Raw genomic sequence first — 18,477 nt, 5'->3', positions numbered from 1 at the left:
ATGAATTGGTCATTCTTTGAAAGTACAAACTTGTTGGACTCAAATACAAACTTAAAACCGACATTCACAAGAGCCGACCCCGACACTAGATTCTTCCGAATATCAGGAACATGGAGGACATCACGCAATGTCGTTCCTTTCTAGAAGTCATCTTTATTACCACATTTCCAAGAACCACGATATCCAATGTTGCTGAATTTTCCATAAAGACCTTTCTTTCGGTGATTGAAGAGTAGGTTGAGAACGACGCCTTGTCAGAACAGATGTGGCGTATTGCTCCAATGTCTATCCACCATTCTTTAGGGTTATCCATCATATTGGCTTCAAAAACTACAGCAGAAAAGTTTGTAACCAGTTCTGTTTCCCGACATGTCGCGACATGATTTGCGATAATCATAAATAATGTTCTAAAAAGCGTTATGCAGTAGGAGAGCGGCGACCCATTGTCTAGCATGAAATTTAATTTTTTTTTTAACTTTCTTTTCTGTGTTTCTTCGTTCCTTTTTTGTTTGTTTTTCGTGTCGTGTCTCTCTTTTAGTTTTTTATTTTTAAATTTTTCTTTTTATACAAAACAGTAACCGCCTAGGCGGCACCCAAGCCCGTAGGTGGGAGATTAGACGTGCGTCGCCTAGCAAGAAAGCAAGACGATGGACCGTAGACACCATTGATTTTAATTTTCACATTTCTTCTCATTTTAGTAATTTTACAATTATAAATTATCATCATCTCATAACTTATATGCATGAATGGTTCATTATTTTTTTACAATTATGACATTATCCTTTTTTGCATCCAATCAACTAGAGATTTTATTACGATATTCAATAACATAAATTATATGTAAATATGTTCAATCATAAATATCTTTTTAATAATAAAACGATAAAATTAAAAACATAGGGCACTGTCCCAACAAAATGTATACAAATATGAGATTGATTATCGTCCAAACAAGACGAAAGAGTTTATTAGCAGCAATTACATTCCTCTATTTCTCTCCATTAAACATTTGATGTGTGGTACAAATACAGCGCAAAGCCAAAAGGAACAAAACAGATCCCATCATTTATCCAGAACCCATATCTATGGACTAATCTCGCCGAGGCACTCCATGTCATTCTTCACAGAGAACCAATCATTTGGATGATATTTCTGCAGAACATAATGGCATAGAAGGATAGAATATGAATGTTCTTGTACATCAAGAACTGTAAAACCTCCTCAAGACAATGAATACAAACAATCTATAACGATTCTCGTCAATTATCAGAACAAGCATGAGATGCATTCAAGCTACAAAATAAACCAGTTACAGTTTCTTACTACGCCTTCAGCATAATGGATTACAAGTTTTTTGTCTAGTAGTTCTATTTTCCCGAGATTAAACTTTAAAACAATTTTACCCACAGCCCACATTAGAATGAACGACTTTGCCAACATTTTCTTCTGAAAGTTGGATACAGGTTTGTAAAGTGCTATATATCATTAAACTCTCCTTCAGAACACTAGAATAATGGAGAACCCGATATTTTGAAGCTCACAAAAAGCTGATTTAGTAGCTTTTTTCATAGGTCATAGCAACTCGAGTTCTAGCAGGTGCAGAATGCAATGAGCAAAGTGCTCAGAGATACTACCGCAATTCAAATTTAATTTAAGGTGCGTAAAACCATCAAATTAAATACCATTGCTGAACTTTGCGAAATTCAGTGAGAACAGGATAAATATTCTCGAAGGCAGTATAAGTTTCATCTCTGACCTGGAAAGGTGAAGTAAATCATCAATTGAAGTGGAAATTTGAGAAAAATACGTAAATGCGAGAAATGAATAGCCTGAGAACTGAAGAATTTACAACCTTTGCTCCTGTTAGGACAATTTTCCCAGACACAAAAATAAGTAACACAATCTTTGGCTGTTTCATCCGGTATATTAATCCAGGGAAAAGTTCTGGTTCATACTGCACCAACAAATTAGGTAATGAATATTCTATATTTTAAAAGCACATCAGTGGAGCCAATATACTAGGCTCAATTTTTCAAAAGGCCACTGCAAAATTCGTTAAACTTTTGGAAACTCAAATATAAATAAGTAATAAATAGTTTCACAAACTTTGACATTGCAACCAGTAATTTGCGAAAGGAACTCATTTAGGACTGATACGCATGCTGAAACCACCAATTCAAAGGTCCTAGCATGCTTAAACATGACAAGTTAATGAGTTTTTAATCCTTTTTCAATCTAGATACTTCGTTTCAATCCAAATCATCAGCACTTTTTACTCCCAATGAAGGAGATATTGCATCATCACAAGACCAAAACTTAGTTTTCACTACAAAATGTCTCATTGAAGCCTAAGGATGCCAAAAAGCCAAAAAGGCAAAGATAATGAATAATATTTTAATTTGATCTCCAGGGAACATTTTCTTTCTCCGGTGAGACTTAAAAACCACATAAGTCCTCGAAATCACACAGGACCTCTAACAACATAACGAGAAGCCAAGCAGCAGAAACTTATTATATCTGTCACGTCTTACGCTACCATAGAGCATGCAATGGAAGGTCTTACGCCCTAGTTATTAATATGCTTATACACTTCCTCTTCCGAAACATAATAGCCCCATCAGCCCAGTCACCCACAACCCCCACCTCCTTCCACCCTGAACACCGCCGCGAAACGCCCGCCGACAACGCCGAATCATCTTCATTAATTATCTTGTAAATCGCATTTATACATTTATTGCACCTTGTATAAATTTTATTGTATTGTGTTAAGCTTATTTATGAATAAAGTTCATTTAATTGCATGTATATTACATAAAGAATGATACCCATTCGTAATTCCCCTGCATGAATATATGCAATTATGTATAGACAAAAATAGTAAAAAATAAAATAAAATTCAACCACCTACGAAGTGCCTAGGTGGGAGACGCGGTAGGCCACTGCTGAAAATTAAAGTTTTGGTGTGTGCGCGTTTGTGTGAAACTGAAAGCTAAGTTCGCTCACAATCAGGATCTTTTGGTGCCAGAATTGTGATGGCAAAAACTTCCCATTCGAATTTTTTGGATAGCTGATTCTACTACTCTAAACCAGGAAGAAAATACAAAAACAATCCTTCCCTTACAGACAATCACAGGTGACGTGATATATGGCAACTTTAGACACATGATTAGCTACTCACGCTTGAAAAGGCACCATGCGCATAAGCAAGGCCTTCAAGTCGAATAGGAAATTTAACATCGCAGGAACCAACTATATTCTGAATCTTGAAATCCTATAAGAAAAATAGGATGCATGTCATTGACCAAGTAAAGAAATGTCAAAATCCGCTGACGAAGTGCAAACTACAAATAACAGACATGGCACAACACAGATAGGGGCTTACCTTAAATTTTGCGGGGAAACCAAGCTTCTGAATAATTCTAGCATACTGAAGAACATAGGAATGGGCACAGAAATGAGAGATACCCAGGAAAAAAGGTGAGAGACAGAGTTTTGTCTGTTCTAAATTAACCGAAAAAATTGCAAAGCAATAACTGCAACTACATTGTCTAGCTAAAAGAAAATTATAAAAGTCATAATTATGAAGGTTCATCATGATTTTTTTCCCTGGATTTCACCCAATAAATATTCATTCTAATGAAGGCATGTTCTTAACATATATTTACCTTCCGAGCAGCCAATTTTGACTGTTGTTCACTCTTTGCACCTGTACAGACCTAAAGAGTGACAATATGAGATAAAGATCATAAATCCATTGCTAACACTTAATTAGCAATGTTAAACATATCTGCATCAAGAGGAATAAACCATAAACAATGATAAAGCAGATTCAATAAGTTGAAGCATACAGTTAACAGAAGATACACTAACCATTTTTCCAGAAGCAAAAATCAGTGCAGTTGTTTTAGGTTCTCTGATCCTCATGATCACAGCAGCAAAACGCTGCAACCCATAAAAAATAAGTATAAACTTGATATGGTAAACAGAAAACAATAATTTTCTTCAAGTTATCTTAAAATAAAATAAAAGAGGAATCTAAGGCATTTAAAATCAATCATATGGAAGTACCAAACCTTGGGGTTGTACTCTGCATTGCGAGCTTGTAAAGCTATAGCTTTAAGATCCAATTTGCAGTCCAAATTGACTGTTGAGACAATATTCCTTCATGTACATCAAAGTAGAATCCATTAAATCTACTCCATCTATAGATATATCATTAGAAGGGGTATGAACTTCTAGACCTAGATGCAATCCATTTAATTTTGTTCATCAAATTCCAATTAATAGTCGCATTGAAATTTTAAACATGAAAAAAGAAGCCAAGGAAATGAGAAATACAAATTTCTCAGTTACATTTTGAAGTCATCTATTCAGACAAAAATCAAAATGGAAGGCAAAACTTTTCAAGTCTGACAAGGATGGGTGCACTCGTAGCAACCATGCTGCCCAAACTCGGAATGGAAGACCAGGACTTTGTGAGCCCTTCCAATCTTGACAAGAATGGATGAATTGAAAGCATAGTAGTCATACTTCAAGATGACCTTCACCTTCCAACAAATTGTTATTCTTCCACCAAACTTAAGAACATCTATCTTTATCCAACGAATCTCTAAAAGGTGTGAGAGCACCCAGAAAATTACAAATAGCAGCAGTTTCAACGCTGTTAACTGTGGTGCGACTAAATTGACAAAGCATATAAATGTTGACCTGGCCTACTTGGTTTAAAATCCTTCTACTCTAAGATTCATCCCCATAGATACAACCTCTCATTTAGTCCTCTGGTCTCTTCAACTAAGAATATACTATCAGCAAACAATGAAGACAATTGAGTATCATCTTATGTACTGTCTTTCAGAATTCAGATCATCTAGTAATCCTAAGCATGATTCCTTAGTGTAGCTCAAAAACCATTCTAAGGCTCTTTCAACTGTATAGTGTCGAACGAAAATCACCAAAAATCCCACCATAACATTTTCCGTTACTACAGTATTCCATGTATGAAGAGAAAGGTTCCGTCATTGGACAGTATAACCTTTACTCGATAAGAAGAAAGATAAAGAGCACCAACATTCACATAAAAGGAAACAAAAAAAAAAAAGAAGGGCCAGAACTTACTGTAGAGTTGGGACAATTCCAGAAGGATGCTTGGATAGATCAACTGGTTGGCTCCCTTCCAGACCTTGCGGATCTGCCATGAAACCACCAACTTTTGACGTATCCCCCTCCTTTAAGCAATAGTTACCACCTGTTTAGAATATCAAGAAAATTAATTCAAAGTAACCCAAGTCGATACCAAACAAAGGAATTAAAAAAGCCCATAATTTTCTTCGGTCCACTGTTCCGATCAAATTCACTTCTCTTCTTGGCTTATTGGCTTCTAATGATCTAATCTTTTCATCAAGGGGAAAAAAAGAGAGAAAAGGAAAACACACAGAATAGTTTCCAATTTCTTATGACATGTATTCTAAACCAAACCCGCCCACAAATCGAAAAAAAAAAAAACAGATAAAGCGATCAGACCCACACAGATCATTAAAAATAATGATGGATCACTTGGGATTTGAACACTGTAAAAAAAATGGGGGAGAAAAAAAGAAAATGAGCAAATCTCAAAAGTAAAAAAAAAACGCGACCTTTCGTGCTTGAATTGGATCGATCTAGGGTTTCAAAAACATCCCGTTGAGCGTGAAATTTTGGTAGAGAAGAGGAGGCAGGGAGATTAGAGGGAAGTAAATTTGAAAGGCAGTTGGTTTTATACGAAAACTTGGAGTATATATATGTATTGGTTTCGAGAGAGGGAGATTTTATAGTCTCGGAGATTTCTATGTTTGCGAGAGGATTGAGGGAGGGGATGAACGAATGAATATATGGATAGACACCACTGTGTCTTTTATATTATGCCCAAACTGCCCTCTCCTTTCCGCGTTTGGACCGGCCTTTCGGGCCCATGGGCCTTGCTTCAGCCCGTCTTTTCAAATATTGTGTTGTCATATGGCAAACAAATTCCTTGCACCTTCCCAATTTCCTTAGCCCATTTCTAATCACTCCTGAGCCCAAGAGATATGTAATCGATGATCTAAAATGTGAAGTTTTAATTTTTTGTTTATGTTACTAATGTGCGGACGTACATAACTAGAATTGGATAAGGGGACTAGAATCGGATAAGAGGGACTGATGCATTTTCTATGTTATAATTATAATATATATATATATATATATATATATTTTGTTGTGAAAAAGTAAAAATTTACGGTAAAAAGTAAAAACTTCAAATCTCAAAATATATCAAACTCTACATTTCACAAATTTTTATCTCTCAATTCAATTGTATATTTCATCACAAATGAAGACCTATTTATAGATCTCATTTAGAGATTAGTCCAAAAATTAATATATCATCATCTACATCATCACACACTAATTTTCCACATTTTACAACTCAATATTCAACATTCAATATTCAACTTTAAATAATAATAATAATAATAATATCATATTTTCAACGCTCCCCCTTGTGATGATGATCGTAATATGATGACTGTCTTTATTACGTGTTTTTGTACTTCCTCGTTAAAAATCTTACTAGAAAAAACCCATTGGGATAAAAACCATAGTAAGAAAAAAAGAGTGCAGCCACGTAAACTCCCCCTCTTGTTAACACGAGTGATTCTTCACATATTCCGTACATTGCGCATCACAATGTTATATATATGCTTTCTGAATATTGTCGTAGAAAGTGCCTTTGTGAAGAGATCTAATGAGTTCTCACTTGATTGAATGTAACAGATATCAATATTTTTGTTCTTCTCAAGTTCTTGAGTGTAGGCAAAGAAATTTGGGGGGATATGTTTGGTTCTGTTACTTTTGATGTATATTTCTTTCATTTGAGCAATACATGCAGCATTATCTTCATACAACGTCACAGGCTTCTTGTCTACTGATAATCCACAAAAAGTTTGGATATGTTGTGTCATTGATTTTAGCCAAACACATTCACGACTTGCTTCATGTAGCGCAATAATCTCGGCGTAATTTGATGAAGTTGTTATGAGTGTTTGTTTCTGTGAACGCTAAGAAATTGCAGTGCCTCCACGAGTAAATACATATCCGGTTTGAGAACGTGACTTATGTGGATCAGATAAATATCCAGCATCAGCATAACCAATGATACTTTGATTGGTGTCTTTTGAGTACAAAAGTTTCAAATCTGTCGTTCTTCGTAGATAACGGAATATATGTTTAATTCCGTTACAGTGCGTCTTTGTTGGATATGAGCTGAATCTTGCCAATAAATTTACAGCAAAAGATATATCAGGTCTAGTACAATTTGCAAGATACATAAGGGCACCAATGGCACTTAAATATGGTACTTCTGGACCAATAATAACTTCATCATTTTCACATGGACGGAATGGATCTTTTTCTATATTTAATGATCTAACAATCATTGGAGTACTTAATAGATTTGATTTGTCCATATTAAAACGTTTAAGGACATTTTCTGTATAATTTGCCTGGTGAACAAAAATTCCACATTCTTTTTGTTCGATTTGTAAACCCAGACAGTACTTGGTTTTTCCAAGATCCTTCATTTCGAATTCTTCCTTCAAGTACATCATAACTTCTTGAATTTCCTTATTCGTTCCAATGATGTTTAAATCATCAACATATACAACAATAATTATACATCCGGATGTTGTTTTCTTGATGAAAACACAAGTGCATATTGGATCATTTACATATCCCTTTTTCATCAAGTGCTCACTTAGCCGATTATACCACATTCAGCCGGATTGATTCAACCCATATAATGATCTTTGCAATTTCACATAATAAAATTCTTTGGGTTTTGAACTTTGTGCTTCAAACATCTTAAATCCTTCAGGGATTTTCATGTATATATCAATATCAAGTGATCCGTATAAGTAAGTTGTAACAACATTCATAAGACACATTTCCAAATTTTCAGACACTGCCAAGCTAATCAAATATCAAAACGTAATTGCATCAATAACGGGAGAATACGTTTCTTCATAATCAATTCCAGGCTTTTGAGAAAAACCTTGTGCAACAAGTCTAGCTTTATATCTTACTATTTCATTTTTCTCATTTCGCTTTCGAATAAATCTCATTTGTATCCAACAGGTTTTACATCTTCAGGTGTAAGGACTATAGGTCCAAAAACATTACGTTTATTTAGCAAATCTAATTCAACATGGATGACATCTTTCCATTTTGCCCAATCATGCCGAGTTTTACATTCACCAAAAGATTTTGGTTCATGATCTTCATTCTCATTTATGATGCCACATGTCATATTATAAGAAAATATCTCATCAATATCTTCTATATTTTTTCGGTTCTATATTTTTCCAGTATTTATATAATTGATAGATATTTCACGATTCTCGTCAGTTTGTGGTTCTGACAGAACATTTTCATCATCAGGTATTTCTTCTGAAACACCATTTTCTATTTTGTGATCATCGTGTTTCTCTATGCATTTTCTTTTCCGATGATTTTTATCCTTGGAACCGACTGGTCTTCCACGCTTCAAGTGTTTTATGACATCATGAGTGTCTTCAATTTGTTTCTTTGGCATTTCAATTCGAGCAGGGGCATTTACAACAGGTATATATGATTTTGTTACCCCTTTTGTGTCTGAAAATGCATCTGGCATTTGATTTGCAATTCTTTGCAAGGGTACAATTTGCTGTACATCTTTCTCACATTGTTTGGTCCTTGGATCCAAATGTAACAATGATGGTACATACCATGTGATTTTTTTTTCGATGTGTTTTTTTTTCTCCCCTAACATTGGGAAGATTTCTTCATTAAAATGACAATCAGCAAAACGTGTTGTAAACACATCGCCTGTCTAAGGCTCAAGATATCGAATGATTGATGGACTATCATAACCTATATATATACCGATTTTTCTTTGAGGACCCATTTTTGATCGTTGAGGTGGTGCAATAGGCACATACACCATACATCCAAAAATTCTCAGATGAGAAATATCTTGTTCTTTACCAAATGCAAGCTGCAATGGGGAGAATTTATGATATGCACTTGGTCTGATGCGAATTAATGCCACAGCATGTAAAATTGCATGTCCCCATATAGAAATAGGGAGTTTTGTTCTCATAATCATTTGTTTAGCAATCAGTTGTAAACGTTTAATCAATGATTCAGCTAATCCATTCTGTGTATGAACATGAGCAACATGATGTTCAACAGTAATTTCCATTGGCATACAATAGTCATTGAAAGTTTGGGAAGTAAATTCTCCATCATTATCAAGTCTTATTTTCTTGATTGTATAATCGGGAAATTGATTCCGCAATTTTATTATTTGAGACATTAATCTTCAAAATGCCACATTCCGAGTTGACAATAAGCATACATGTGACCATCTGTGTAGTGACCCGCACCGTGATCACTTACTAATCAGAAGCTTAAGCATGCATTTAACTTAATCAAATAAAATATCAGAAATAACAGCGGAAACTTAAACAATAATAAAAATATTATTTACAACCATATCGAATATATACCGAATAAAATCTTAATTATATTCGAATAAAATCTTAATCTAGAAATCCTCTGATGACCCTTGCTACCAAGCCCTGGTCACCGATCAACTACTGATCTCGCTCATGGTCCACCTGCAAAACCTGCCCCGTCGAATGGGGTGTCCGAGATAAAAGCAGGGACGTGAGCGCTAACGCCCAGTACGTAAAGTATTAAATATACAGGTCTATATGATGCATGCAACATGAAATATGAATGATCTGGGTAACTGGGATCATATCTGGAAAATCATGCTCAGTTCATAGGCGCCTCCAGTATGCGCACGCTGCTCCGAAGATCCAGTGGGTGCCACATATACTGAACCCGATCTTGGACTATCACCGTCCTGGGTAAAAACTGTACACGCTGCCCCGTCGGTCCAGTGGGTGTCACACGGTACCCGATCGTATAATAATAACAACCCTAGGGCTGAGCGACCCTAGAACAACTGGTTATCTCAAAAGGATAACAGGCTCAACATGGTATGCAAATGCCGTATACAAATCATGAACAGTAAATCATGCATATTATAACAGATAATAATGCAACACATAATTATGCAACACATAAACATGTATATTCAGCTGGCTATCTCAGTCTGTACTTACGTACCTTAGTTCTACTAGGCAAGCTATACCATCTCTAAAGTCCAAGCCTATAATCCGCACTACAATGCAAAATACTCATGCATTATAACCTTATTCTAAAAGCCTTGACTAATCTATAGCATACTCCCTATTTACTATAAGGAGCCAGAGCTATACCTGCGTCCGTCGTCAGCCCGCTGATGACGACTGCCCCAGAACTTGGGCACCGCTCCGTCGCAACCCTGGAGCACCTGGCCAACCTCCGAACCAAGCCTAGTAAGGTTTGAAACACCCCAAAACCCCTAGAATACACTAAAGACCGAGAGAGAAGACTTGAATTGGTGTGAAATTCTGAATTTCGGAGGGCCTATTTATAGGCGAAGTTCGGACGATCCAAACTGGGTTCGGACGGTCCGAACTGCCACTTGTCCGAGCCTTTTAAACACCTGGACCCTGCGGAGTTTGGACGGCCCAAAGTGGTTTGGATGGCCCGAAGTGGTTCGGAGGGCACGAACTGGTCCGTATGCTCCGAACTGTTTTGGTCCTTCCGAAGTCATTTTTGGACCCCCGGGACCTACCCCACCATTTTTAGACGTTTCGAATCTGATTTTCCACTTATTTTCACCAAATAAGGACTCCTTAAACATGTTTTGACATTTTTAAAATTATATGTCACTTTCTAACATGTTTAAAATCACTTAATCTTGTAAAATGGAACCGGGCTACTACAATCTGCTAGAGGCATCAATCAATACCATAAAACATCGAAATGGTCCACATGGTGGATGAATTGACCCACAAATATCACCCTGAATACATTCAAGAAATATGGGTGATTCTGTTTGGATTTTAGCTGGCAATGGTCTTATAATAAGTTTTTCAAGAGAACATGCTTTACATTGAAACTTATTATTCTGAAAGATCTTCTGGTCTTTCAATGGATGACCATGTGCATTTTTAATAATTCTTTGCATCATTATTGAACCAGAATGTCCCAATCGATCATGCCAATTGGTTAATATTGAATAACTATTAACCACCATATTTGATTCGATTGACCTTATATGTGTATAATGCAATCTAGTAGGGAGCATTGATAATTTTTCAACCACATATTTCTTTCCTGATTTATATGTGGTAGGACACATGTATTTCTGATTTTCATCAGTTATCGTCTCAGTATCATACCCATGAGAATATATGTCATTAAAACTCAAAAAATTTCTTTTTGATTGTGGTGAATATAAAACATCATTTATCAAAAATTTTGTACCATTAGGTAACAAAAAATGTGTTTTTACACAACCTTCAATCAAGTTTACAGGACCTGATATTGTATTCACCATTATTTTTGTTGGTTTTAATTCCAAGAAATATCTTTTATCTCGGAGAATAGTGTGCGTTGTACCATTATCGGGTATGCAAACTTCCATGGGATTATTTCAATGTTTAGCTTTGCTCATACCGTTTTTCATTTTGAACTTCAAAAGAAAATATGCAATAAATAAAATTAATTACATTATATGAAAAATATAACATATTTAATAATACAAAAATACAAAAATACATGAAAAATATAGTATGCTATATTCTAGTCCCACCAATATATTAATCAATGTCCTCGAAATCATTTGAAAAATTTACAGCATCGAAATGAGTTGAACCACTTGAATGGTTACTGTTTTCAACAAAATTGGTCTATTTTCCTTTCCCCTTTGTCGATTCTTTATAGAGCTTACATAGGTGCTCAGGGGTTCGACAAATATGTGACCAATATCCTGGAGTGCCACATCTATAACAAACACTCTCAGATCTTTTTGAGTTATTTTCATTTTCACTCGTGTTTTCATGATGCTTTTTTGGTGAGTGGTTCGTGACGTTATTTTGAGATGAGTTATTGAAGTAACTATCTCGATTATTTTCATATCCACGACCGCGACCACGACCGTGATCATTTTTACGTCCACGCCCATGCCCACGCCCACGTCATCGACCTCGTCCACGACCAAAATCTTGTCTATGTCTTTGATTTTGGTTTTCATTTTTAATTACGACATTTGCTTCTGGAAATGCCGTTGATCCAGTGGGTCGGGATTGATGATTTCTTACTAACAATTCATTTTTTTTTTCCGCCACAAGAAGACATGCGATGAGTTCAGAATATCTCGAAAATCCACACACTCTATACTGTTGTTATAGAGCTATATTCGATGCTTGGAGAGTGAAAAATATTTTTTTAAGCATTTCCATTTCAGTAACAACATGCCCATAAAATTTCAATTGCGAGACTATTCGATACATCGCCGAATTATAATCACTGACTTTTTTTAAAGTATTGGAATCTCAACGTATTTCATTCATCACGGGCGATCGGAAGTATAACTTCCCTTATATGCTCAAATCTTTCTTTCAGCCTTTTCCATAAAATCATTGGGTCTTTTTCTGTGAGATACTCACATTTCAATCCTTCATCAAGATGTCTACGTAAGAAAATAATAGAATTTGACTGTTCTTGTGAGGATGATATATTATTTTCTATGATGGTATCACTTACACCCAATGACTCAAGATGCATTTCTACATTGAGAGTCCATGACATATAATTCTTTTCAGTGATATCGAGCGCAACGAATTCAATCTTTGCCAAATTTGACATGGTGGTACTAGAAATAACAATGAATTTTATTAGTTAATTTCTATTAATATGACAATACAAAATAATGGAAGAACGAAGATTATAAGTATGTGTACAAATAGAGAAAAAATGCGTGGTGGAAAATCACCGATAAATAAAAGACTCGTGAGCATGATAACCATAATAGTTATAAAAAATAGCCTTAAAACGCCATCTTCTTCTTCTTCGAAAAAAACCGAGGAGAAAATATTTTGAGAGAAAGAGTGAATTTGGTGTGATTGAAATGAGTTTGAGTGAACATATTTATAGGACAAAAACTAGCCGTTTTGTTACCGTTTGTGAACGTTGGGGGTAAGAAAAAAAACGAGTATGTGTTGAATAAAAATTTGTGATAATCATGTGATGCATATAATGATAATGATAATTAAATAATTATATCACATTATTATAAGGCCGGTGTCATAGACATCCTTTTATATAATAATACGAGATTATACGAATATGGTTAGTATATAAATACACAATAATATATATCATATCATGTTATTATAAGGTCGGTGTCATAGACATCCTTTTATATAATAACATGAAATTATATATTAATATAGTTAGTATATATACATAATAAATATATATCATATCACGTTATTATAAGGTTGGTGTCATAGACATCCTTTTATATAATAACATGAAATTATATATTAATATAGTTAGTATATATACATAATAAATATATATCATATCACGTTATTATAAGGTCGGTGTCATAGACATCCTTTTATATAATAACATGAAATTATATATTAATATAGTTAGTATATATACATAATAAAAATATATAAACAGTAAAATAAATATTCTTACTTGTTGAATATTTTTGCCTTCTTCTTGTATTTTGGAGCGTCGGAAATTATAGAGAACCTTCGAGCGATCGTGCTGATAACGTGTTGTGAAAAAGTAAAAATTTACTATAAAAAGTAAAAACTCCAAAACTCAAAATATATCAAACTCTACACTTCACAAATTTTTCTCTCTCAATTCAATTGTATTTTTCATCACAAATAAAGACCTATTTATAGATCTCATTTGAAGATTAGTCAAAAAATTAATATATCATCATCTACATCATCACACACTAATTTTTCACATTTTACAACTCAATATTCAATATTCAATATTTAACTTTAAATAATAATAATAATATCATATTTTCAACATATATATATATATATATATATATATATATATATATGATTTTATATTTTTAAAATAATTCAACAAGTGGGTGGCGGGTCTTGTATAGCCAAATCTGAAATTGTCAATGAGTTGTCGCAACTCGCAACAACTGAGCTAGAACATAGTTAATTAGGCTAGAGTAACGTATGTATGGAACACGACAATCGTTTTTCAAAATTAAACAATTTATATTTTGTGATAGTAGCATTCCAAATCACTAAATCGGACGAATTTCTAGATGATTTTTTGAACTATCATCTATGTGAACGGACGAAAATATATAAATATGCAGAAATATGCAATGGATGAGAATATATGTATCCTAAAGTTTCCAGTTGTCTACAAATAATTACATTATTAGATCGGAGTCTATTTATACAATTTCAAGGGTTGCAGTAGCCTTTTAGAAATTAGTTATATCCATAGGCTGAGATTCAATTTGATCGGTCATATTAGATTATTAGATCTACACAAAACTCATATGAGACGGTCCACATGTCAATTTTATGATGTGGGTTCTCTATTTGATTCGATCCATGAAAAATTATTATTATTTTATCTCAAAAGTATTACTTTTAATTATAAATATTAATCGGGTAGACTCGTATCACGGATATATATCCGTGAGACCATCTCATATGAGACCTACTATTAAATCTAAGGGAATCTACATTGATGCATATTAATCTACATTAATCCACATTTCACCTCCTCAAAAAACGTGGGTGCATATGTCACATACTCATCATACGTACTAATATTTTCTCATTGTTGAGAGAGGGCTTGTAGCCAATTGGTCTCACATGCCTGCCAATTAGCGAAGACTCGAGTTCGGATCATCTCCTCCTATTTTGTAATCGAAAAAAAAATTGATTATTAATATACACCGACATTCATTTAATATCAAAAGTCATTATTTATGGATCTCACTACGCATTACATCTTTATTCTTATCTTTATATATTAAACTAGCATATTATGGCACACACAATGCGTGTGATTCATAACAAAAGTATAGAATTTTTTTTAAAATATTTATTATTTTTTTATATTGAAACAATAGGAGATATAATATGAGATGAAAAATATTTGTAAAGCACGAAATTGAATGGTTAAATGTCATTTTCAGGATTATTGAAAAAGCGTACAACAATTGGTCAATATTAAGGGTTTAATTTTAATTAATAACTAATATTCCACTACATGCGTTCTGTGCTTGTATAGTTCATTTTTTTTTAAGAAAATAAAAAAATAAACTGTACTTTTTTTAAAAAAAATACAAAAAAATTTAGCGTTTTTCTAAACAAATAGTCACAAAAACTCAATAGATGTACCAACTTAAAAAGTGATGAAATTTGTTTTTGAGACTTATACCCATCTTACTATCATTAATTATGAAACCAAAGTGAATGACATTTTCATAAATAAAAAAACATCAAAGGACATAAAATGAGTGTTATTTTGGTAAATAATAAAACATATAATGACTAAAAAATAAGAAGTTATATAAAATGACTAATTTATCTAATAATTTTGGTTTTTATTGAAAATTAAGTTATGATATAATGATTTCAAATCAAGCTTAATCAATTAATTGAAAGTAATGTTCCAAAAAACGGTAGGCGGTTGACAGGCGGTCACCCATCGCCTAGCGACTAGAGACTTAGGGCGGCCTAGGCGGTTTTTTCTTTTTAGCCTAAATATCTAATTATTCCAGTCTTATTCATCCTAATATTTCTCCAATAATTATTCTTTATCGAATTCACATGCCCTAGTGATGTTTTATAGTCTAAATGTCTAGTTATTCTTGTTCATCTTATTATTTTTCTCCAATAATTCCTCTTTATCTGATTCAAACTTGAATTACATGACACGTCTTCATCCGATACAAATTGATGGGCAAATATGTAAAATAATCTTTTTTTAAAAAAAATTTAAAATTTAAAAATATATATTATATGTTAATCTAGGCAAATTTTGAGGTGTCTAGATGGCGATTAGACGGTCTAGACGTCCAGTTAATATATAACTCTTAGAATCTTCAACTGTCTAAAAAACGGGACGGTGGGAAACCGCCTAACGCCTAGGCGCCGCCTTTTAGAACACTAATTTAAAGTAGTTAATTAGAAAATCTCTACTATAAAATATAATAATATAGTAAGAATAAATACCTTATTACTCTAAAAAAAAGAATAAATACCTTATTAATTTTATTTTAAATTTTAAAATAAATAAAAATAACAATATTATTTTTAATTTAATTTAATTTCATTTTGTTTAAAATATTATTTAAAAAATTTAAACTTATGAAAGAACTGTTGCGGTTATTTACGATTATTATTTAAAATAACATGATATTATTATTTTAAAATTTAATTAATGTTATATTAATGCTAGTTTGCAATTAAAAAAATAAATATTTATTAAATTAAATTAAAATATAATTATATCAATTGAAAATTACATATTACAATGATTCAAAAGATAATTTATTTATTGGCTCAAAAAAAAAAAGATAATTTATTTATTGAAAACGAATTAAAATATTTGAAAGGAGAATTACATCAAAATTACATATTTCATTTCTCTGGAGCAGTCATTTGCAAAGTATCATTCGAAAGGATTTCATATTCGTTTAACATATTGTTATCCTGGTAGGTCCAGACGGTGAGCTTGGGGTCGGCTTGCAAGACGGGAGCCCGGCATCATCCCGGTAAGTCTCGGGTGATGGGTCCGGGGTCATCTCATAAACCGGGAACCCAGGAGCTCCTTCAGGGGCCCAAGTATCAAGGATAAATACCCGAAAACCAGGGGCCCGTAATACTCGGTGGGTCCAGGGTCATTTTATATAAAAGAAAGCCCATACCTCCTTTACGTGTGGCAGACTCTTACTGCAAATCAAATCATTAGGCAACATGGTGTAACAGTATGGGCTCGGTATGGGCTCTTCCTAATATTGCGGGAGGGGGGGTCAATCCTACGTGACAACTATCCCATCACAAAACAGTTGTCAGTTGGGCCATGCTGGGCAATCATGGAAGAGGCCGGGTCAATGCATATAAAAGGGAGGCCCCTTACTACAAACAGACATGAGAAAAAAAATAGAAGTAAGAAAAAAAAACAAAAACAACTCAAGAAAGAAACCACGCCTGGTCATTCATTTTTTATGATGTTCGCATCATTGGCGCCGTCTGTGGGAAATTGAGATTTAAGACGTAGATATGACGATTATTGAGGATCCGGAAAGCTCCCAGCGAGCAATGGCAAATCTGCAGGAACAAGTGAACGCCATGGTAGAGGCAGCGTTACAAAGGATCTTAGCTCTACAACAGGAGAAAAGGGAAGGTGATCCGGAGAAACAGCAGGAGAAGGAGCAGGAGAAAAACCAGGAGGAACCAGGGAAGGAGCAGGAGAAAACAGTAGATAAGGTGCGGGAAGAAGGAAAAGAGAAGGAGAAGAGAGGAAGAGGACGAGAGGGCATACAGGCGGAACAGGAGGCAGAATCACACGCTGAGTCTGCCCATGTCACCATGGTGGGAGAATTGGAACTGCTGAAGCAGAAAATTTTAAAGTTAGAAAACACTGACTCGCGGGAATCTTCGCGAGTCAAAAGCTCGGGATGCCCTTTCTCTCCGGAGATTATTAAAGAGCCCTTGCCAGTATAATTCAAATCAGCGAAGATCAAAGGATACGATGGTAGTGGTAATCCAGAAGAGCACATGGCCCGGTTCGAAAATGTAGCCATGTTACATTGTTATAATGATCAAATTAAGTATAAAGTTTTCTTAACCACATTAGAAGATTCTGCCCAAAGGTGGTTTGAAAACTTGGAGGACGGAAGCATTGATGTCTTTAAGAAGTTTCGGGAAATCTTTCTGCAGCATTTCAGCAGCAGTAAACGGTACCGAAAGACTACCCTCAGTCTTTTTGAGGTGAAGCAGGTCGGAGAGGAATCTCTAAGGGCATATATCAAGAAGTTCAACAAAATAACTTTAGAGATTCCAGCGTGCGCACCCGAAACCCGGATCACAGCCTTTACTCAAGGTCTCAGGGAGGGAGAATTATTCCGGTCGCTGGTAAAGAAAACTCCTCGAAACTTTGAGGACCTCTTAGCCCGGGCTGAAAAGTACATTAACATGGAAGAAGCCCAGAAGCAAAAGAGGGATAAAGATAAGCGAGAGGGAAACAGAGAAAGAGGAAATAGGAATAACTTGGGAGGAGGGAAAAATGATTATCTGGGGAGGTTGATGGCTCATGCCCCGCCGAAAGTAGCTAGAGATCGAGGGGTCCATGTGTGCGAGGAGGAAGTTCGGCAGACCTCCCAGAAAGGAGCGGGAAAATATTGCTCCATCCACGAGGTCAATACTCATGATACCAGCGAATGCAGAAGACGCGCCCCGGAGGCAAAAAGGCCGATGTCAGGAGAGGAAAGGCGGATGGATAAAA

At 34.7% G+C, this 18,477-nt stretch overlaps 1 protein-coding gene across 1 annotated transcript; it reads right to left on the bottom strand.

The window, feature by feature from the left end:
• Positions 1–847: 847 nt before the first annotated feature.
• On the bottom strand, positions 848–5,842 carry LOC140879757 (TATA-box-binding protein 2). The gene is made up of 10 exons (XM_073283645.1): positions 5,634–5,842; positions 5,116–5,245; positions 4,074–4,161; positions 3,871–3,942; positions 3,666–3,716; positions 3,383–3,427; positions 3,179–3,271; positions 1,853–1,954; positions 1,683–1,756; positions 848–1,152 (listed from the first exon to the last, which is right to left on the bottom strand). Coding segments are annotated over exons 2-10 (606 nt in total). The 5' UTR covers positions 5,196–5,245; positions 5,634–5,842; the 3' UTR covers positions 848–1,151.
• Positions 5,843–18,477: the final 12,635 nt, after the last annotated feature.

The sequence above is a fragment of the Henckelia pumila genome, chromosome 2, assembly GCF_033568475.1.
Source record: "Henckelia pumila isolate YLH828 chromosome 2, ASM3356847v2, whole genome shotgun sequence".
Lineage (NCBI taxonomy): Eukaryota > Viridiplantae > Streptophyta > Magnoliopsida > Lamiales > Gesneriaceae > Henckelia > Henckelia pumila.
This window is presented reverse-complemented; position numbering and strand designations above follow the sequence as displayed.

Excerpts from the sequence above, each read along its gene's own strand:
- LOC140879757 (XM_073283645.1), bottom strand. The coding sequence starts at position 5,195 with ATGGCAGATCCGCAAGGTCTGGAAGGGAGCCAACCAGTTGATCTATCC. Across the intron at positions 4,162-5,115 it reads GGAATTGTCCCAACTCTACA|GAATATTGTCTCAACAGTCA; the intron begins GTAAGTTCTGGC and ends ATGTACATGAAG. Across the intron at positions 1,757-1,852 it reads TTGTCCTAACAGGAGCAAAG|GTCAGAGATGAAACTTATAC; the intron begins GTTGTAAATTCT and ends TCACCTTTCCAG.